Consider the following 22,607-nt stretch of genomic DNA (forward strand, 5'->3'; position numbering starts at 1 on the left):
AGAAGCCAGCTCATTGATGCCACAGAGCCATGCTATCCAATTGAAAGTTCCACCATGATTGAACTTTTCTGTATCTGCTGTCCAGTATGGGTGCCCCTGGGCACACAGGGCTGTTTCAATTTAAACCAATTACTCTGAAAGAAATGTAAACACTGCCACACCAGCCACATTGCAAGTGCCCAGTATATACATGTCATTAGTGGCTACCATACTGAACAGTGAAGGTGTAGAATTCAAGTTTAGGTTGAACCACATATAGGTCAAAATCGATAGAAATTTCCCAACTCTTTATGGTACAACCTAATAGAAGTGAAGATTTTCCTGGTGGCTCAGAGGGTAAAGACTGCGTGCAATGTGGGAGACCTGGGTTCAGTCCCCTGGTTGGGAAGATCCCCTGGAGAAGGGAATGGCAACCCACTCCAGTATTCTTGCCTGGAGAACTCCATGGACAGAGGAGCCTGGTGGGCTACAGTCCATGGGGTTGCAAAGAGTGGGACAAGACTGAGTAACTGACACACACTTACACACAACAGAAGTGAAAGGGAACTTCAGAACAATTAAATCCTTTCCTTTGTTACAGAGGGAAGAACTGAGACCCACTGAGCCTGAGGTTCCACCTAGACAGATGAGAGCCCAGTTGGGACTGAAACCAAGATTTCATGAGGCTTGTGTGTCTGTTAGCTCCGGGACTCTCAACTCCGTCTGGTTGGCAGTTGGGGCTGGACCATCCCCTGTAGTTCAGAGGATGTTTAGCAATATCCCTGGCCACTACCTTCAGCTGCCAGTAGCACACACTCCCTAAATTGTTACAGGGGATGAATGGGGGGAAGAATGCAGGCATTCATTACCCAATAGCCCTCGGGGAGGGTAAGGGTAGGACAAAATTGCCCCAGGCTGAGAATCACTAGTTTAGTCGAAATAGTAACTAGTTTCCATTCTTTCCCTTCATCTTCAATTAGGCAAGGATGGAGAGGGAGTGGAGACCTAGAGATCCCTGAGGGTGGGTTCTCCCCTGGGGAGATGGGGTACTCATGGGGGAAGGGTGTCTGCCTTAGTTTACAGTGGAAAGGTCGATGGAAGCTTATAGCCCTTTTTTCTCTGCAGCTCTACCAGCGTCTGGGGCTTTTCAGGCAAACAACTGGCTTCAGCCCTAGAGATAATTAAACCCATCTTTTCTCCTTCTCTCCACCCCATCCCCTAAACCCTTTGGTCCATTCAATTCACAATGATAACATTGTTCGAGCAACAGTGCACACATGTTGACACCGGAGTGTTTAATCTTGCGGTACAGTAATTCCCTGCCCCACCCCCACCCCACATCTGTGCGGCTGCCACGCTTATGACAAAAAGCCTGGCCGCCAGTGGGCTCGCCTCGGTGCCCCCCGTCCTGGGATGCAGCCCCCGGCATCTAACAAGGAGGCAGTGTCTCTGAAGACCCTCTCGGAGCGCCCGGCGCTGGGGCTCCAGGTGGTCCTATTGGCAGCCAAAGCATTTGGTGGAAAGTTCGAGAGTTGAAGAGGCGGTTCAGGGGAGACAATGCTGCTTGTGTGCCCTCTGCCAGGCGGGGCCCACCCCCTGATTTGGGGGGCTGGGGAGGGATGATGGGGAGACGGCTACCCTACCTTCAAGCTGTCAGCCTCCCTTGGGGTGACTCTGGCATGAGCGAGATTTACAAAGAGGAACCTGAGCAGGATGCAGTCTTCACTCTGAATTTAGCTTTTAAGGAGATTACTGTTGTGATCATGTCATGTGTGTTGAGAGCTTGAAGTATACTTCAGGGAGGTCTTTTTTCTTAACTTGAATTTTTTAGTCAAACTGTGCAGCATGAAGGATCTGTTTCCCAACCAAAGATCAAACTTGTACCCCCTGCAAGAAGCTCGGATTCTTAACCACTGGACTGCCAGGGGAGTCCCAGGGGTGTCTTTTTTTTTTTTTTTTATCGTCTCCACGGCTAAGAGGGTGGCAGTGGTTCCTGGCATGAGGGAGAGAGTGTGGCTGAGTGGGGAAGTATTCAGACCAGCTGTGTGGCCATAGGCAAGCAACGTTACCACTCTGAGCCTCAGCGTCCTCATCTGTAAAATGGACACGATGCATGTGCTTACTTCTGGGCAGGGAGTTTATAAGAATTTGAGGAAATGTGTATGTGTGACATGTGATGTTGCATTCAGGCCAGTGGGAGGGCTTTTGTACTGGTGACCATCTACCTCCCATCATTAAGACAGCTACTATCAAAACAGGTCGTCAGAAAATAAGTGTTGGTGAGAGAATGTGGAAACATTAGAACCCTTGTGTGTTGTTGGTGCCTGCAAGAGTGCTCAATCACTGAGTTGTGTCCTACTCTGCGACCCGTAGACTGTAGCCCACTAGGCTGCTCCGTCCATGGGATTCCTCAGGCAAGAATACTGGAGTGGGTTGCTGTTTCCTTCTCTGGGGGGATCTTCCTGACCCAGGGATTGAACCAATGTCTCCTATATCTCCTGTGTTGCAGATGGATTCTTTACTGCTGAGCCACGGGGGAAGCCCTGCATTTTTACCATGATTAAAAATAAAAATTTAAAAATGATGGCTCTTACCTAGCGTGGGGTTTGGGTGGGTGTCAGAGTTACAATCCAAGTGAGCTTTTATCAGTTTCTATCCTCTAGCAGGTCATCAGGGCTCTCTCCCTCATATTGGGCAGTCAAGAAATTCTTGTAGAATGACTACAGTGGGGGGGGGGGGCGGCGAGGAGACATCATCAAAATATTTTTGTGGCAGTGTTTATCATTTTAGACTTTTACGCGATATTGCTTTTCACTGTGTTTAGTACCCTCTCCTCTCTTCTTGTGTAAGAGCAGCAGAGTGTATCAGTGCTCATGTTATTAAGAGAGCATTCTCCTGTAATGTTCGTTGCTATGCCTGTTCACTCCTCTAGAGCTCCCGATTTATGGTATGCCTCTGGTGGCTTTTTCAAGCTCCTTAATCTTGCCATGTACATCTTGGAATGAATGAAGAGCCATCATCAAATTTCACATCCTTGAAGCTGCAGGGCCGTAAATCCCTGGTGACAGCAGCCATGGTAACATCAGCTCCAGTGAAGCTGGCGTGTGCCAGAGTCTTTGGAATGGATCACATCCCCCTAGGACAGGAAGGAGATGGGGTTGAAAGCATCAGAGTGAAATCGGGTTCGGGGGTAGGGATACTGGGCCAGGGGATCCTAAGCCGTCAGGGGTCTTTGAAAACTCAGCTCTAGTTTCTGGTTATATTGTGGACTTTGGTTCTGCTGGCTCTCAGAGCCTTTTGAAAGGTGTTCAAGGGTCTGCCCCTGGCCCATAACTGGAGCTCTGTGGTCCAGACTGAGCTCCTGCGCGAGGAACAGACTTCTGATGCTGGACTTGCAGTTTTTACTTGGAAAGTATCCCTTTGCTTGTATCGTTCTGGGTCCCCTCTCATAGATGAGTGGCATCTTAGGGAACAGTGAGAGGATCGCATAGTCCGGAAAGTTAACTAAGCTTTTTCTAAAAACCATAAAGTTTTTGGAAGGAGCAGCTGGGCCATTAACTTGATTACTACTGTTTATCAAGTCTTCCTAGCCCTGGCGGGGAGAGCTGCTCAAGGAGGGAATGGAGGCAGCCTTGTATGGGCGGACTGTACCCACACCCTCCAACCCCGCTCCATGATGTAAATGTCTCTTATGTGCAGCTGGCCACAGTCTTTTTGCCTTTTCCGCATGGCTGTCTTGACCATGACCATTGCCTGGGGTCTCTGAGCAGCTGATGACCAAATCCTGTGAATGGTCACCCTGCCCCTGTTATCTGAGTCTGGCCACAGGCTGGTCATCTTATCTTGCCTATCTCTAGTCCTGCTTCTTTCTCTGGACTGAGTTCTTCCCATAGCTGTGTTCTCCATCTCTCATGCAATAAGTGGTCTGAGGCCACTACATTTTTCTCTTGTGTGTGCCTTTCTCCCACAAAATGTGATCCATAAAAGCAATTCAGTAGTCCCCAACTGGACTCTCAAACCTCCAGTCAACTTTCCCACTTGGATTTCCTGCAGGTCACCTCGAGTTTAACCTGTCTGCCTCCCCAGGCGTTTTCTTCCTTCCTGCTTCACCTGTGGGGTTCTTCCTCCCGGTTACATCCACTGCCGGCATTACCGGCCACCAGGCACTCCAGGCTAGCACTCGGCGGCCCTTCTCCATGCCCCTTTCTTCAAAATGCTTACCTTTGACCAATCTTTGATTTCTGTGCATTCCCCGTCCTGCTTCAAGGTGTTTACCCCATAGAACTGTGTTCACCAAAAAGCAAGAAGATTCATCCTGGCTCCAATTGTAATGGTCCCAAAGTGTAAACTACCCAGATGCCTATAGAAAAGTCAGCTGTGGCCTGTCCATACAGTGACATCCAGTACAGCAGCTGAATGAGTGACTTGCTGCTCCACGCAGCCACAAAGCAGGTGGGGTCACACACGATTGATCGAAGGACGCAGATGCAGGTGGGGAAACCCCAAGTGGGCAAAGTGAGTCTGTGCTGTCGGGTGTTTGCATGGCGGTCACCTTTGGGGACAAATGAGGGTCTGGTATTAGGGAGGGGCCCTGCGGGGGTGTCTTTGGTGCTAGTCGGTCGTAAATGTGCTGTGTTGTGCTCTGGGCGCATTTGCATTGAGAAAATTCACAGAATTTCATGTACACTTAGGGCCTGTGTGCTTTACTATGTGTATGCTACTTTTAAAAATTGTTGACTAACATCACTCATTATTAGAGAAATGCAAATCAAAACCACAATGAGGTACCATTACACGCCAGTCAGGATGGCTGCTATCCAAAAGTCTACAAGCAATAAATGCTGGAGAGGGTGTGGAGAAAAGGGAACCCTCTTACACTGTTGGTGGGAATGCAAACTAGTACAGCCGCTATGGAAAACAGTGTGGAGATTTCTTAAAAAACTGGAAATAGAACTGCCATATGACCCAGCAATCCCACTTCTGGGCATACACACTGAGGAAACCAGATCTGAAAGAGACACGTGCACCCCAATGTTCATCGCAGCACTGTTTATAATAGCCAGGACATGGAAGCAACCTAGATGCCCATCAGCAGATGAATGGATAAGGAAGCTGTGGTACATATACACCATGGAATATTACTCAGCCATTAAAAAGAATTCATTTGAACCAGTCCTAATGAGATGGATGAAGCTGGAGCCCATTATACAGAGTGAAGTAAGCCAGAAAGATAAAGAACATTACAGCATACTGATACATGTATATGGAATTTAGAAAGGTGATAACGATAACCCTATATGCAGAACAGAAAAAGAGACACAGAAATACAGAACAGACTTTTGAACTTTGTGGGAGAAGGTGAGGGTGGGATATTTCAAAAGAACAGCATGTATACTATCTATGGTGAAACAGATCACCAGCCCAGGTGGGATGCACGAGACAAGTGCTCCGGCCTGGTGCACTGGGAAGACCCAGAGGAATCGGGTGGAGAGGGAGGTGGGTGGGGGGATCGGGATTGGGAATACATGTAAATCCATGGCTGATTCATATCAATGTATGACAAAACCCACTGGAAAAAAAAAATAATAATAATAAAAAAAAAATTAAAAAAAAAATTGTTGACTAAGACTAGCAGGGAATTACACGAAGATCAATATATTGAATCCAGTAGACGAATGGAGCCCTACTAGGCGTCAGGCTGTGCGGGACAGTGGAGGTTCAGGATCGAGACAGTTACTGCCCCTGGCCCCAGAGCTGGTCAGGGGGTCAGCTTGTGCTTGTACATTATCCACGTCTGAAGAAAGCAGCTTTCACAGTGGATGGCCACCTGGACACCCCCACTATTACTTGGACATGTTTCTTGACCATCCATTTCCAGCTGTGTATATAATTGGGCAGGTTTTGTGGGTGGCTCAGATGGTAAAGAATCTGCCTGCAATGCAGGAGACCCTGGCTGGATCCCTGGGTCGGGAAGATCCCCTGGAGGAGAAAATGGCAACCCACTCCAGTATTCTTGCCTGGAGAATTCCATGGACAGAGGAGTCTGGGGAGCTCCAGTCCATGGGGTCACAAAGAGTCGGACATGACTGAGTGACTAAAGCTATATTATATATAATTGGGCTTGGTTGTTTTGCTCAGAACTGCCTTGGTTGCAAAGGACAGCCACCTGACTCTAATTAATTTACAAGGGTCCTGTTGGAAGGATCTTCATGGGCTCACAAATTAGAAGGACTGAAACCCTGAACTCCAGGAAGCGTGGGGACCACCAGGCCAGGGGATTGAACCTGGAAGGCATCCCCCTCAATTCTGAGCTCTGTCCTCCCCGTCCAGAATCTTCTTTCTCACAAACCAGCTTTCTCTGTGGGGCAGTGTTGATGAGTGTCTGCCCAGGACATTGCATCCTTAGAGTTCAAGGCAGAGAAAACAAACAGGATTCTTTCCCCCCAGGTACCAGTAAATAAAAGAAATCCTGTGTTTGGCCCAGTGAAGGGCTCGTTCTCTCCCATCCCCCAACTCTGGAGAAGGGGGTCATGGGACAAGATGGCGGCTCCCTTGGGAGCATGTGGCTTGATTGGAAGAGCCATGATGAGGCTCTCCAAGAGAAAGAGATGGTGTGGATGTGGCACCTTCCGGTGACATCACAGCGAGCTGTGTCCTGGCATGAAATGATCCTCTAGGGAGCAGGAGAAATACTGTATCTTCTATATTTTTTTCTCATGTGTATAAGGATGTCTACACATCCTATCCCTTCTTCAGTGGATCTTCCTGACCCAGGGATTGAACCAGGGTCTCCTGCATTGCAGGCGGATTCTTTACCAACTGAGCTATGAGGGAAGCCCCATAGTATGGGATGCATGGTATCTGTTTATCTTTGTGTATTATTATGTATTGACGATGCATATTGTATTGGTGTGCTTATGTATTGATGATGTATTGGTGTGCTTGGTCACTCAGTTGTGTCTGACTTTTTGTGACCCCATGGATTGTAGCCCGCCAGGCTCCTCTGTCCATGGGATTCTCCAGGCAAGAATACTGGAGTGGGTTGCCATGCCCTCCTCCAGGGGATCTTCTCGATCCAGGGATCAAACCCAGGTCTCCCACATTGCAGATGGATTCTTTAGAGCCAACAGGGAAGCCCATAGTATGTGTATATCAGGGTGAGTATACCCCTAATTTTTAGCGTGTTAAGTATTGTTCTATTCTGAATACTTCCACTTAGGTACCTTGTAAATGTTTGCTGCCCTCTGCAAGTCAGCAACATGAGCTGCATTTGGTTATCATAATCCACTTGTGAAGAGGACACTAATTTAGCGAGGGGCACACTTGTATGTTTTGTGTGACTGTAAATGGGAGGAGAAACCCCAGATGCTAAGAGGTGGTACCCCAGATGCTGAGAGGAGGCACCCCAGATGCTGAGAGGAAGCACCCCAGATGCTGAGAGAAGGAACCCCAGATACTGAGAGGAGGCACCCCAGATGCTGAGATGAGGCACCTCAGATGCTGAGAGGAAGCACCCCAGATGCTGAGAGAAGGAACCCCAGATGCTGAGAGGAGGCACCCCAGATGCTGAGATGAGGCACCCCAGATGCTGAGAGGAGGAACTCCAGATGCTGAAAGGAAGCAAGACACTCCTGAGTGATCCCTGGGGATCAGGCTTGACCTGAATGTGGGGCAGAGGTCTTGGCTGACATGGCAGAGGATCGAGAGAGGAGACACCCAGCTGAGGGGCCTCCTTTTCTTCTACCCTTTATTGACACCAGCCAGCTCAGAATTCCCCCTCCCAGGGCCAATTTTGGGGTAATTATTTCAGGCTTTTATCAAAGGACAGTATAATTAATTGGCTTTGGGGACCATCATGAGGCTGGTTACTGTCAGGATGGTTTTTCCATAATCCACTTTTTTTGGATTTATCTTTTGGTCTCAGGGATTTGGATCCTTTTAATCTTTTGAAGGTGAAAGTTCTATGTTCACTTGTGTGAGCTCTCTGAGTCAGTGGTGTTTTGGAATAAAAGGGGCTGTGGGAGAAAAAAAAAACTGGATTCCTAGGTTCTGGGTTTCCTTAGGTAGCTTTTCTCAATGGACTCAGGGACATATCAACTCTGGACATTTATTTTAACTCAAGTCTTGGGTCATCAACTACAGTGATTTAACAACAGAGTGTGAAGACACAATTTTTTCCCTAAAAGTACAATTTTCTCCCTAACAGTTTCTCCCGCCCTAACAGTTTAGTGGTGACTGTTAAACTGTCTTGATCCCTGAGGTTGATATTGTGTAGATTTCACACTGTGGAGTGGTTTCTATATAAAATGGTAAGCTTGAGAAGATAAGATTTGGGATTTGGTTTGAACTTTGAATTAGTCACTGCTCTTCTTTTAAGAAATGACTATTCTGACTTTGATAAATCACCAGATTCTGTGGGTTTCAGGAAGAATAGAATAATGTCATGGTTCATGCCTCTCATTATCTTAAAATAATTGATGAAAGAAATTCTCTTAGAAAGTCATCCCAAGGATCCTAAAGAAGTTTAGTTGGACAATTTATTCATTTATCTTTTTAAAAAAGAAGGCTTATAACCCTGGTATCTTAACTGTCTTAGCAGTTAAAATACGTTTTGTTTTGAACATTAAAAAAGTATATACACCTGCTGCAGCAAACTGTATTTGTGGTTGTATGTCTATGTTTCCTTACTTCACTGCCTGTGATTTTAGTGATTGTACCTGTGTTAATATCATGCTTATTTAAACATTTCTTTTCCATTTGATCTATTGTAATTTTTTTCAAATAACACTATCCTAACTGAACCATGTAAATACTTGCATGCACATTTTATTTCTTTTATGGTGATTGTTTCTCTCAAAGCTCATTTGAGAGGCTCTGTAACTACGACAAATGCAGTTATTTTCCATTTGCCTGGCTCTGTCCTAAATGCCGCCTCCTGTGATCTTCCCTATGAGAAAAGGCCAGTGTTAACCCTGGAGGAAGGGGTACACACAGTGGTCAAGTAACTTGGCTAAGATCTCAATAGGCACAACTAATATTTGGACTCAGGCCACCTGGCTCCTGGGAGTATAAAGGTTAAGAGTGTGGGTTTCAGAGTTCAGCTACTCACCTAACTTGTGACCTTGGGCAAGTTACCTGGCCTCCTTGAGCCTCAGTTTCCTCATCTGTAAAATGGGGCTAAATCCTGCCTCCATGTTCTATCATGTGATGGCCAAGAGTGCTCAGTGTGAGACCCATCACAGAGCACACGATGGGCAAACATATATTATTGTACTTCTGGGTTCTTCAGCTGTCTTCATTTGAAAACTGGGGGTCCACACCCCCATTCTCAGCTTGGCCTGGCCTGGAACAGGCAGTCATCACTGGGGGTTGCCGGTTATGGGCAGGTCTCTATCAAGCATAGGCATGATGCTTGGACTCTGAGCTGAAGAGTGAAACCCAGTCACTAATGAGCTCTTGGTGCCCATGTGTGTTTCCTTCCCTTCCCAGTGGAACATGACAAAGAGTTCTTCCACCCGCGCTACCACCACCGGGAGTTCCGGTTTGATCTCTCCAAGATCCCAGAAGGGGAGGCCGTGACTGCAGCTGAGTTCCGGATTTACAAGGACTACATCCGGGAACACTTCCACAATGAGACATTCCGGATCAGTGTCTACCAGGTGTTGCAAGAGCACTTGGGCAGGTGGGTACCATCCCGGGGCCTGGGCGGGGTCCTGAGCTCCTCCTGAGAGGAGGCACGGGCTGTCGTGGCTACTTCCCATGTTATTCTTGCTGTTGTTCAGTCGCTCAATTGTGTCTGACTCTTTGCGACTCCATGGCCTGCAGCACATCAGGCTTCTCTGTCCTTTACTATCTCCTGGAGATTGCTCAAACTCATATCCGTTGAGTTGGTGATGCCATCCAACCATCTTGTCCTCTCTTGCCCCCTTCTCCTCCTGCCCTTGATCTCTCCCAGCATCAAGGTCTTTTCTAATGAGTCAACTCTTCACATCAGGTGGCCAAAGTATTAGAGCTTCAGCATCAGTTCTTCCAATGAATATTCAGGATTGATTTCCTTTAGGATTGACTGGGGGAGCACCAACCACATGCCAGGCTATGTGTCTTTTTTAGAGAAAGTGTATGGTGTAGGTTGGGCATCCCTGGTAGCTCAGTGGTAAAGAATCCACCTGCCAATGCAGGAGACATGGGTTCAGTCTGTGGGTCAGGAAGATCCCCTGGAGAAGGAAATGGCAACCCACTCCAGTGTTCTTGCTTGGGAAATCCCATGGACAGAGGAGCCTGGCGGGCTACAGTCTACGGGATTACAAAGAATCAGACACGACTTAGTGACTAAACAACAACAATGGTGTATGTCGCCATTTCTTAAAACTATCACCATCAGCAGGTTGCATTAGGAATAGGGACAGCCAGGGGAGCCTGGGGTTGTGTGGCCCCCTACGGATATTTATGGATCGTCTGGGTCAGTGTGTCTTTAGGGGGATGAAGAAGAGGAAGAAGCATTTTTGACAGTCTGCCTATCTCCCACGCATCACTGAAACCCAACACGTGATGTAAGGCCACCAATGAAAGTGGCTGTTTGTAATGAAATGTTTAGGGGATAAAAATCCACAAATGAAAAATAAACAGGCAGAGAACTCTTAGCCTTCCAAGAATCTTGAGGTCAGGAACCGGAAGCTTCTGTTGAAAGACTTTAATTTCTTGAGACCTTTTAGTTTTGTTTCAAAGTCCTCCAAGGGGTGAGAAGGCTAAGCGAATGAGCTGGAACATTCCCCTAACAGGGACATTCTGAAGTCCGGAGGTGGACGCGACCTAGGTTGTGCTACCCAGTGGCTGAGTGTTTGGACATCTTGGGATGTCAGACCTCTCCCTCCCTACCACTCATCATAACTAATGGAAGGAAGACAGTGTGGGTGCCTCCCTTCTGCTGGACTGTCCTGGCCTCTTCAGTGGGAAAGGGAACCTGTTAGCACATTTGACTTGGCAAGCACTCTCACTTGGGGGGTCATCTTAAATACTAGAAAGCCAAGTTTTTCTTGAGTGTTTCCAGTGTTTTGCCTTAGTTAACTGTCTCTGACCCCAGTTTCTTGAGTTCTTTCAAATCAGCAAGTATATTTGTGCATTTAAATATTTTTACAAATGGTATCTCATCATGTAGTGTCTCCTGCACCTACATCTATCACTAAACCTTGATGATCTTGACCGTGAAACTTGTCAATACTTCCACACCACTACCCAGGGGTATCCTTGTTCTTATCATCACCATGCATCTCCCATCGTGCAGGTTGTGCTAGAAGGTATTTAGCCAATTGCCTGTGCGCACATGCTGAGCTCTCAATTTTTATGAATTATAAACAGCGTGGCCTGTGTGGCCGACACTTGCCTGTCAGTCAGATACAGTTCTAGAAACAGAATTGTGGGGTCGAGGGCCCACATGTCAGTAACTCTGATAGATTTGGCTGAACTGTTCTCTTTGGAGGTTATGTCAGTTTATACTCCCACAAGCCACACAGAGGAAGCCTGTGGCCCTGTGGACTCCTGAACATGGTCTTATCAAACCGTTCTGATCTTTGTCAGTCTGTTTGATGGGTGGCAAATGGCATCTCAGTGTGGACTATATCTGCATTTTATCCCCGCTTGTCTGCACTTTCCTGTACTGCCTCCCTGCTGGAGAGGATGACAGACCCTTCCAGCAGGGAGGGAATGTGGGTGTGGTTCTGGGCAGGCAGAGACAGCCTTGGCAGTCACCTCCAAACCTTGCTGAAGGCCCTCAGAGGCCCCAGTTAACCCTGGCAGGCCGGACCCCAGCTCCCAGACCCAATTACAACAAGAAGCATTGAGTTCATTCCCCAAGGGTGACATATGTTTGCTCTGTACTCTCACAAAGCCTCTGGGGCTCTTGAACAAGAGCATATGTTTGACCTTTTTTTTTTTTTTGATGAAGGCTGATGTACTGGGGCAAGGCAGGTACCCAGAGGCTATTGGTTAGTGACATTCTATCAGTCCATTTGTGCAAACCTCGAGCCCAGCTCATGCTCTGGGCTTTCTGGCAGGCTCCCCAAACCTGCCTCAGAAACCTCCATCAAGAGGTTTAACCTCAGGAATGTGGCTGCCCCAACTGGGTTTGGCTGAGCAGGACTGAAAGGGTTGATTGGTGTCGCCTGGGTGGCTCTTCCTCCAAGATCTACAGGCAGGAATGTGCTCCCCCTCCCTGGCCGGGTCGTTGGGGTCAGCTGGGATGCTGCTGATGTGGGTGGAGCTTGTTTCAGGACTGGAGCGTCCTCAGGCACTGCCCCTGACGTGAGGAGCACCCCAACTAGCACCCCAAGCACCTGCGGTGCTTGCTCCCTCTGGTCCACGTGCTGGGAAGAGCAGCAGAGACTCAGTGATGGTGAGACAGGGAGGGTGGGCACGAGCTTCCCCTGCAGGACACAGAGACCACTGCATCTGGAGAGATCCATGGGAGCCCACCCACTCGCTTATTCAACCACCGCTATTAAACCACTGGGATAAACCAGCCCAGCTCATGGGGGCAGGGACCTACCTTGTCTCAAAGCTGGGCAATTTTTTATTTTCGATTTTTTTTTTTTTTTTAATGTGGATGGTGGTATTTTTTTTTTTTAAGTCTTTATTGAACTTGTTACAATATTGCTTCTGTTTTATGTTTTGTTTTGTTTGGGCCATGAGTCATGTGAGATCTTAAGTCCCAGAGCAGGGACTGAACTGTCACCCTCTGCGTTGGAAGGCAAAGTCTTACCCACTGGACCACCAGGGAAGTCCCCGTCGGGCATTTTTAAATGCCCTCACAAAGCGCCACACATGGGGTGGCTGGGAACAATAGAAATGTGCTCTCTCACAGAGCTGGGGGCCGGAAGTCTGAACTCTGGGTGGCAGCAGGGCCGTGCTCCCCCTAACATCTGCAGGAATGGATCCTTCCTTCCTCTTCCAGCTTCTGGAAGAGGCTGGCCATTGACTGCGTCCCTGGCTCTCAGCCGCGCTGCTCTGGTCTTGCCTCTGTTGTCACATGGCTCTGCGTGCCCTCTGTGTGCCTCTCCCTCTCTGATAAAGAGACCAGTCATCTTGGCTGAGGGGCTGCCCTGCTTCAGCATGGCTTCATTACTTACCTAATTACATTCATAAAGACCCTAATTCCAAAGAAGGTCCCAATCAGAGGTCCCCGCGGTAGGACTGATGTGTATGTTTGTAGGAGATACAGTTCCATCCGTAATGGGGTGAAGAAGATGGGCAGTCAACAAGTTAGCAAATAAGTAGACCCACTGGCCTGATAAGACGATTGGTGTTCCTAGACCGCTTGTTGAGCTGGGGATGTTTGAATGACCAGAAGGATCTGAAATGGGGTGAGGGAAGGGTGTCTTAGGGAACTGTAGGGGCCACTGTCCTGAGGTGGAGACAAGCAAGCGTGGGTTGTTGGAAGGACAGAAGGGAGGCAATGATGCCAGGGTGGGGCGGGCCACCAGGTCCTCGCTTAGATGAAACACAAGCCTTTGGCTTCCACAGTGGTTGCTGGCAGCTCCTCGTCTTTCTGCCTGTGTCAACCTGCTGTCTTCGTGGGCACCTGGTTCTATCGTAGTTTGAAGTGGCCACCTCCTCACCCCTGCCTGAGATCTGTGGGGTTAATCCAGAGGCCCAGGAAAGAGAGAAGGCCTGAGTTCCTGTGGTTGGAAAAGGAATGGGCAGGACAGCTGTCAGTGACTCTGTGGCCAGCGTGGCAGGTCATCTTGATGAGCATCTTAGCCATAGGCCATCTCTGGGGATGCTCAGCCCAGCGCTGGGTTCCTGCCTCAGAGGCCTTTGGGCTTTGCTGGGAGACCGAGTTCCCTGTCAGCAAGTGTTTGAGCACCTGCTATGTGTTGGGCACTGGTGGATGTGACCGGACCCCAGTCCCTGCCCCTCAAGGAGGTGACATTCAAACAGAGGAGGCAACATAGGATGATGCAGCAGATACAAAGTATAATGTAGAGCATGGAGTGGAAAGAGGCAGCCAGTGGGCAGGAGGGGCTGCTTGCTTTGGACTTCCAAACTTCTTATCCACAGTACTTGAAAGAAAGAAGCAAGGCCCTCATTCTCCAAAAGATAAAAGGTTAAAAATTGTTTTCAAAAAAAATTATTGATTTTTTTTCTGAGTGGGTTTTGTTTTTGAATCCAGAATCAAAACAATTCTATGACCTAATTCCCCAGGTGGGAAAGCCCAGCTCTTTAAAGTATAGATTTGGGACTTCCCTGGTTAAGACTGTGCTTCCACTGCAGGCAGCATGGGTTCCAGCCCTGATTGGGGAACTAAGATCCTGCATGCTGCAAGGCGTGGCCAAACAAACAAACAAAAACTAAAAACAACAACCAGAGTATAGATTCGAATCCTGACACTCTGTATCAGCGTGGCCTTGGGAAGTAGTAACCCCTCAGAGGCTCAGCTTCCTCCTCTGTACAGTGGGGATGATAACTGAACCTACCTCCCAGGGTTGTGGTGAGGATAAAGGGAGCTGACAAATTTACTCTGAACATAGTAAGTGCTCAGTGAAGGTTTAACAGATATTAGAAGCATCACCATCACTGTCACCATCCTCACCACCATCGCCACTACCACCCTCACCACCTTCACCACCATCACCATCCTCACCACCTTCATCATCTTCACCATCAGCACCACTACCATCCTCACCACCATCACCACCTTCATAATCCTCACCACCATCACCACTACCATCCTCACCACCATCACCACCATCACCACCCTCATCATCTTCACCATCACCACTACCATCATCACCACCATCGCCACCATCACCATCCTCACCACCTTCATAATCCTCACCACCATCACCATCGTCATCACCACTGCCATCCTCACCACCGTCATCACTACTGTCATCACCTGCATTGCCGGGAATGCAGAGACCTGCTTAGGAAAGCGAAGGACTCCGGGTTTTGGGGATGGGACTGCTTTTCCCTCTATGCTAAATCCCTTAACTCTGCAGTATCTGATGGGGATGAAGGCTGGAGCTTGCTTGGAGGTGGAGCCCTCGTTTGCTTTTCCCCAACCTGGATCGTGCATCCTCTTCAAGCTGAAGGCCTTTGACTGATCTGACCCTGAGAGAAGCCCTGTTCCCGCCGCCCGCCGCCTCACCGTGTAGCTGCCTGCTCCCTCGGCTAAGGGAGTCGTGGCCTCCCTGACACAGACCGCCCAGCTGCGCGGAGCTTGGAGCTGGGACATCTGGCGAGGCTCTGCCTGAGCTCCAGGAAAGCCCTCGGGGTGCTGGGGATTAGCCGGCTTTGGGTCGGCCTCAGCATCTCTCCCCCTGTGGCAGCCACTTTCCACAGAGTCCTCTTGATCTCTTGGAATCCAGATTAAATTCCGATAATGAGCCGAGCTGGAGGCCTTCCATGGCCCTCGGGCTCAGCTTGCAGCTGGAGAAGCGTGTTGGGGCCGCCCTTGGCCTGCTGTAGGGGGAGTGGGGGCAGAGAAGCAGGTCTGGGGAAGGTGGCCTTGGCTTCAGTGGCCTTGCTGGGGAAGAGGTGTGGCGGGAGGTGCTAAGGGATTAGAGTCTTGCCCTCCTTTTCTGAACCCTGGACCAGGGGCTGGGCAGTGGGGCTCGGCTTTCAGGAGCTGGTCCCACTTCTCTCCCTTTTGGCTCTAGCTTTGGTTCCAACTCAGGGTGAAGGTGTTGGTCCCGAAAGCTCACGGGTTTCATTTGTGGAACTTGGACGTTTTCCAGCCTTCCCCATCCCCTCCCCTCCCCTCTCCTTGTGGGTCCACACTTTGTCCCCGCAGCGCTGCCCCACCTGTAGGAGATGCAGCTGGTCAGTGAGACACCATGGGGGCAGCCGGCCAGCAGAATCCCCTCATGGGGACTCCGTCACTGCCAAAGTCAAGATGAAACTGGCAGCTGGATAAAAAATGTCCCTCGGTGTGTCTCAGGGACTTTGGCTGCCAGGAGGGTGACCTCAGAGGGACACAGTGAAAATGCAGGTTCCAAGTCAGATGGCTGGGGTGCGGCCTGAGCTTCTGTGTGTCTGACAAGCTCCCAGGGGAAGCGATGCACAGAACTGGGAGAGGAACTGCTGGGGGAGAGGACGTCCCACTGTTTGGGGGGGTGGGGTGGGGGGAAAACTGCAGTCTCCATGCCCCAGGGCAGCCCCAGGGCGCTGGGTCATCAGACCCTTCCCAAGTCTGTCCTGTCAGGACTTGGTAAGGAGACTGCTTCTTATCTGACTTCAGTCACTGTGAGCAGTGGACAGAGGGACACGGTCGCATTGCAGGGCACTTCACCTTCATTGAGGACCTTGGAGATGACCCCGCAGAGACTTGATATCCCCATTTCCCAGGTATAGCGACTGGCTTAGAGAGGGGAGGTTATTTACCTGAGACCCCACAGCTCCAACAGGGCAGACCTGGGACTCAGCCTCAGGTCTCTTGGATTCCAGGGCTCGCGTTCTTGGTCACAGCAGCACCCTGGAGGAAAGAGGCTCAAACAGGGTGACTCCAAGTTCCCGGCTGTGGTCCTGACCCTTGGCTGTTCATTAGAATCACCTGCATAACCAGGCCTCCCAGGCGGCAGTGGTAAAGAATCCGCCTACCGATGCAGGAGACGCAGGTTCGATCCCTGGGTCAGGCAGATCCCCTGGAGGAGGAAATGGCAACTCACTCCAGTATTTTTGCCTGGAAAATTGCTTGGAGAGAGGAGCCCTGTTCATGGGGGTCGCAAAGTATGTGCATACTCAGTCGTGTACTGAGTATGCACAATAGCAATAGCCGTAACCTGACTCTGGCTACAGTGGGGTTTGGGGTGCAGCTGGGCGTCAGGATTTTTTAAATTCCCAGGTGGTTCACTGGGTAGCCCAAGCTGAGAACAGTTGTCTGAGCTCTCTCTTCTCCCTCTTCTATGGGCTGTCACACATGCCCAGGAGAGCAAGCGGGAGAGACTCCAGGCCTCCAGACTCGTACTCTTGGCTTGGTCTCTCAGAGAAGACTGTCTCCCTCCCATAGGACTGAGCGCGAGTGTGGCCCAGGCCCTGATTGACAGCTCAGTGGCACAGGGGCAGGGGCAGGCTGAGTGGAGAGGTCCTGTCGGGCACTGGTTGTAGAGGCTTCCAGGAGCTCCTGAAGTTTTCTTGCTCCCACAGAGGGCCTACGTGCCTGGTTCTGCATCTCCTGGCTCTCACCTCGCACCACAGCACCTCCGCCCCAGGGCGTGAGCTCTGGTTTTGAGCTATTTTCTTGGGAGTTGCTGGTTCAGCTCCCCAGAGGGCAAAGAGGGAGCACTGGCTATCCAAGCATGGCTGGAATGTCCTAGAAAGTCAGGGGACAGTGGCCTGGTCCAGGGCACCCAGGCACTCCTGGCCGCCTTTCTCCAGGCCCCCCTCCAAATCCCTGCACAGAGCAGCTTCAGCAGGACCCAGGGGCCCTCGGAGTCTACTCACGTGCCTAAAGGGATTGTGCTAGAAAAAACCTGCATCCAGCGGTCCCCCTGCTGAGTGGACACCAAGCTGGGTCCAGCTGAAGTTGTGCTGGTCAATCGCAGTTGGCCTGCCTTGCTCTGCAGCCCAGGACCACTTGCCTGTTGGCCCTCTGTCATGTGGGCTAGGGCAAATGTGGACCTTGATGCCTTTTAAAACCTTTGTGTCTTCCATTTCCTTTTGTAACTCATCCCCAAACTGGCTTCACAGGGGAAGACACAAGTCAGTGGTGGCAAATTCTTTGCGTCGAGTGCTTCCAAGTTGCCCGCACCCTCTCTTAAGTCCTCACGACATCCTCAAGACATCTTATTCTCCCATTTTGTGGATGGGGTCACTGGGGCACAGAGAGGTCAGATGACCTTCCCGGGCCACACACTAAATGTGGAATTCAAAACCAGGCATCAAGTAAAATTTCACGTGCTAGGTCCACCTCCTCCCCCCGACGTCCTCCACCCCCCCCACCCTCCCCAGAATTATGATGTAACAAGTCTGAGTATCCCCAGAGTGGACTTGTTCCCTGTTCTTTCCAGCTTCTTTGAAGATCTGAGGGACCTTGTAGGAATCCTGTCATCTGTTCAGTGTGGGTAGAGACTCCTGCTCTGCCTCCTTTCCCAGGACGATGCTTTGCTGGTGTGGGATTCCCCAGAGTGAGCAGGTGGCAGCTGAGACACCTTTCTGGGAGAGGAGATTACAGATAGAGATGCTGAGGAAACTTTATAAGTAGTTGCTTCTCTGCCCTGTTCCTGTCACTGCATGGATTGAATGCTTAATGAATGCGAAGGTCAAGGTGATCAAGTGTCCCATGAGGCAGCCCTTTGCAGACCCACCTCATAGAAAGGGCTGCTTCTTTACATCTTGTTCGTTTGGCCAATGTCTTCTGAATTCGCGATGTAATCTGCACGCTCCAGTTTGGCTAACACCTCTCGGAACTGAGGGAAGAGTTGTCTGTCTTTGCCCGACGGTGACAATGACAAAGATGATTGCTCAGAGCTCTCAGTGTGCTGTCACTGTCCTCCAATCCCAAGCCCTCGAGGGAGGTACCACCATTCACCCCATTTTGCAGGCAAGGAAACTGAGGCACAGAAGTAGGTTAGGGATTAAGGAAAGGACGTTTGTATCTGTCCCTGATCATATCTGGTTTTCCTGCTTGGCTGGTGGATACACACATCCCTTTCTCTTCATGGCAATCCTAGGAATTGGGTAATAGGAGGGAAACATTTTCTGCACAAGGAAACTGAGGCCGAGAAGACAAAAGAGCTGCCCTGTTTGTCTCAGAGATGCTGTCTGGACAGTCAGTGAAGACCAGGGGCTTGGGATTCGCATGGACTTGGGTGACTCATGAGCCCCCATGAGCCTCACTGGGCCTCAGTCAAGATCTGAGTGGGAGTATGGAGACCATCGTGGTGGCCTGAGAGCAGAGCCAGGTACGAACTCTCCATGAGGACAGGCATCTGGTGTGCTTTGCTCACTGTTCCATCTTTTGTGCTTGGAACCTGGCGTACAGCAGGACACATAAGCATGAATGGAGCTAGAGGGATCTAGCCTCCTAGCCGTGGGCTTCCTGAATGGACTAATGGTAGCAACCTTTTTCACAAGGAGTCTTAGCACCAGGCGCAGGGGCTGGCACAAGGCTATGTGAAACAGGTACCTGCTGGCGTCCCTCTCTCACTTCCCGAGCCTCCAGCCTTGGGCTCATCCATCCTCGCAAACCTTCCAGTGCGTTCTCTCTTCCAGAACTGAAACCTGAGAACACCTCTCTTGCAATCTTTCTTCAGCATCTGAGCCCAATTTCCAAAAAGTGAAAATTGCCCATAATTATAATACTTTTCGATCCCAGGGAAGTTTCCCTGTGATGATTATAATTATATTATTTTGAGTTTGTGTGCCAGTGGGTACCCAAGGGTGTGTTGGTTCTTGTTTGCAAGTAGGGGACATGTCAGCCTGTGTGCTCTGGCCCCGGGTTCCCTATGCTGGAATGAATTTTGGAAGAATGGGCTTCAGTATTGGGGGCTGGCTGTATAACTTGATCCCGGTGCTTTAATTCCAAAAGCACTTCATACTTGGACCTCTGCTCGTCTATAGGAGTCTGTTTTTCCAAATGTATTAACATCTGTGTTTCATATCAGGGCCTGTAATTGCTTTAGCCTTTTTGGCAGGAGACAGAGAGAATTAATATTTTTCAATTTGGTCATGAGCGGTCATCTGTAGCTGGGAAGAAAAGTGCCTGCTCAGATGTGAACTCAGCAAGGATGGGAAATGCAGGCTCACCAGGAAAGGGATGTTTTAAAGGAGTCACCGTGACTAAGGAAGCCCTTGGTTATTTCAAGTTCAGGGTGGAAGTTGGCACTTGGGTAGATGATCAGAGTACTTCCAAACATTGGCTCCTCCTTTGTCTTCCAACTGCCAGCCCGCAACAGCACCATTTTCTTCTTTTCCGTCTATAGTGCCCAGGGCTTTGGGCATTTGGAGGCAATTGGAGGAGCGGATCTTCCCTGGTGATCCAGTGGTTAAGACTTCGCCCTCCACTGCAGGGGGTATGGTTCAATCCCTGGTCGGGGAGCTAAGATCTTCCACGCATATGCATGTGTGACAAGTTGCTTCAGTCATGTCCGACTCTTTGTGACCCCGGGGGACTGTAGCCTGACAGGCTCCTTTGTCCTGAATTTCCCAGTCAAGAATACTGGAGTGGGTTGCCATGTCCTCCTTCAGGGGATCTTCCCCATCCAGGGACTGAACCTGCATCTCTTGCCTCTCCTGCACTGGCAGATGGATTCTTTACCATTGTGCCACCTGGGAAGCCCAACCACCTACATGAGTTTGGTACATTTGCTATATTTAAGGAACCAATGTTGATGCATTATTATTATGAACTGAGGTCAATAACTGACCCAGATTTTCTTGGCTTTTACTCAGCGTCCTTCTTCTGCTCTAGGACATCACGTGACATTTGGTCATCATGTCTCCTTAGGCACCTCTTGCCTGTGGGTTTCTTATACCTTGCTTTTTCCTGGTGACCTTGACAATCAACCAGCTTTAGACAGAGCATTTAATCATAATCCTTGCTACTGTTGCTTGTCTGTCTCAACCTTACCTCTTTCAAAATCCAACTTGACACCCATATCCTCCAAACCTGCACACAGGTGGTCAAGATCGCCAGGTCCTCAGCCTGTGGCCTCTGGGGCCTTTGACCATTGCACCCCTGGTGCCTGACACACATCCTGTGGTTCCTCTTCTTGAGTGAAAACGCAAGATGATGAGATGATGAGAGCCTTTAAGGGAGTAGGATTTTAAATTTTGGGGGCTCTTCCCTCAGAGCCTAGTTAGGGACTTTTTAAAGATGACACTTGGGTCCAAAAGCAGATGTCTCATTTCCCCTTGATGCTGTGGGTAAGGGATTTGGGCTCAGTCTTTGGCTCCAGGGTTGGGTCCACAGGCTGGGGGAATGGGGGTGTGGGGTGGTTTGTGAGTCAGGTTTTCAGGTGGGATAAGGGTTCAAAGGAGCAGCTCCCAGAGAAGCCAGTTCTTGTTGAAGGAAGAAGAATGGGGTGTCTCCTTGGAGAGCATCTTCCAGCAGAGCCCTTGGAGAACGTCTCCCAGCATTACACATGTAGGGCGGGCTTCCCTCACATGCCAGTTGGTAAAGAATCTGCCTGCAATGCAGGAGACCCCGATTCAATTCCTGGGTTGGGAAGAGCCCCTGGAGAAGGGATAGGCTACCCACTCCAGTATTCTTGGGCTTCCCCTTGTGGCTCAGCTGGTAAAGAACCTGTCTGCAGTGAGGGAGACCTGGGTTCAATCCCTGGGTTGGAAAGATCCCCTGGAGAAGGGAAAGGCTACCCACTGCAGTATTCTGGCCTGAAGAATTTCATGGACTGTATAGTCCATGGGGTCACAAAAAGTCGGATATGACTGAGAGATGTTTACATGTGCAGGAGTCGGGGCACATCCCTCCTCCTTACTAGGAGAAGAATCCATGAGGTCCGTAGTCTTGATTCCTATAAGAGGTTTCTCCTTCATCCCTGGGTCTTCTCTCCAAGGCCCCACGCCCACAGGTGTCGCTACAGATCATCACGGGGACAGAGTCCCTGGCTGCCCAGGATGGGCACTCCTGCTGTGTTGACCTCGCCAGCTGTGACCTGGGACAAGGCCTCCATCCTTCCTCCCTGTGACGGCTGGCTGGAGCCGCAGTCTAGATGCTTCTGCTCGGCACTGCCCTCTCCTGCCCCAGGGCTTTCTCTGACCCCAGGATGCATGCAACCCACTGTGGAGTCAAGCCCCTGGAGCATCCTTCTGTCACAGGTGGGCAAGGGCAAGTGGATATTGACTGTAGCCTCCTCATGCCCCAGGAAGTAGCATGCAGAGCTGTGTTCAGACAGCATCCGGGGGGCCTGGCGGGTGTGAGCCCCAGATGCCCACAGCTCCATATTTTGACCTCTTTCCATCCCTGCCACACTTCCACCCCCTTCCTGGTGGTTCCTGGGGTCACTTCTCAGACAAACCACTTGCATTCAAGCCTTTGACTCAGGATCTTCTCCTGAAAGAAAGAAAGTGAAGTCGCTCAGTCGCTCAGTCGTGTCTGACTCTTTGTGACCCCATGGATTATAGCCTACCAGGCTCTTCTGTCCATGGGGTTTTCCAGACAAGCATACTGGAGTGGGTTGCCATTTCCTTCTGCAGGGGATCTTCCCAACCCAGGGATCGAACCCAGTTCTCCCGCATTGTGGGCAGACGCTTTACCATTTATCTTCTCCTAGGGGAGGGACAAAATATAACAGAGGACAAGTGTGCCCACCTGGTAAGGCTGGCAGGGGTGCAATGGCATAAGGCACGTGTGATATCTGATACAGTGGGGGTGTCCTCAGCCTGTCCACTCCCTGTCACCTCTCTGCTTTGAGGAGCCGAAGTCTCAGCACCCCTCCCTCCTCTGCATCGCGCTATTCGGATCTGGTCTTTGTTTTTGAAAACCTGGACTGCGGTCCTCACAACACTTGCTCTGTCTGCAAACTCCATCGCTGAGTTCATTTCCTTTTTCCCAGCTTCTCTTAACTTTTTTGCGTCTGGGTTTGGAATCTTAAAACAGCCTGTGGTTCTTTTTTTTTTTTGGAAAAAAAAAAAAAGGTAGGAAAGATGACCCAATATGAGTGTGTTTGTTTATT

General features: G+C 49.9%; 1 protein-coding gene across 1 annotated transcript in view; it reads left to right on the top strand.

The window, feature by feature from the left end:
- Positions 1 to 22,607, top strand: part of BMP7 (bone morphogenetic protein 7) — an 86,002-nt gene that overhangs the window by 24,690 nt on the left and 38,705 nt on the right. The window contains exon 2 of the mRNA XM_061126948.1: positions 9,469 to 9,661. Coding sequence (XP_060982931.1) covers positions 9,469 to 9,661 — 193 coding nt within the window. The remainder of the gene's footprint in view (positions 1 to 9,468; positions 9,662 to 22,607) is intronic.

The sequence above is a fragment of the Dama dama genome, chromosome 23, assembly GCF_033118175.1.
Source record: "Dama dama isolate Ldn47 chromosome 23, ASM3311817v1, whole genome shotgun sequence".
NCBI lineage: Eukaryota > Metazoa > Chordata > Mammalia > Artiodactyla > Cervidae > Dama > Dama dama.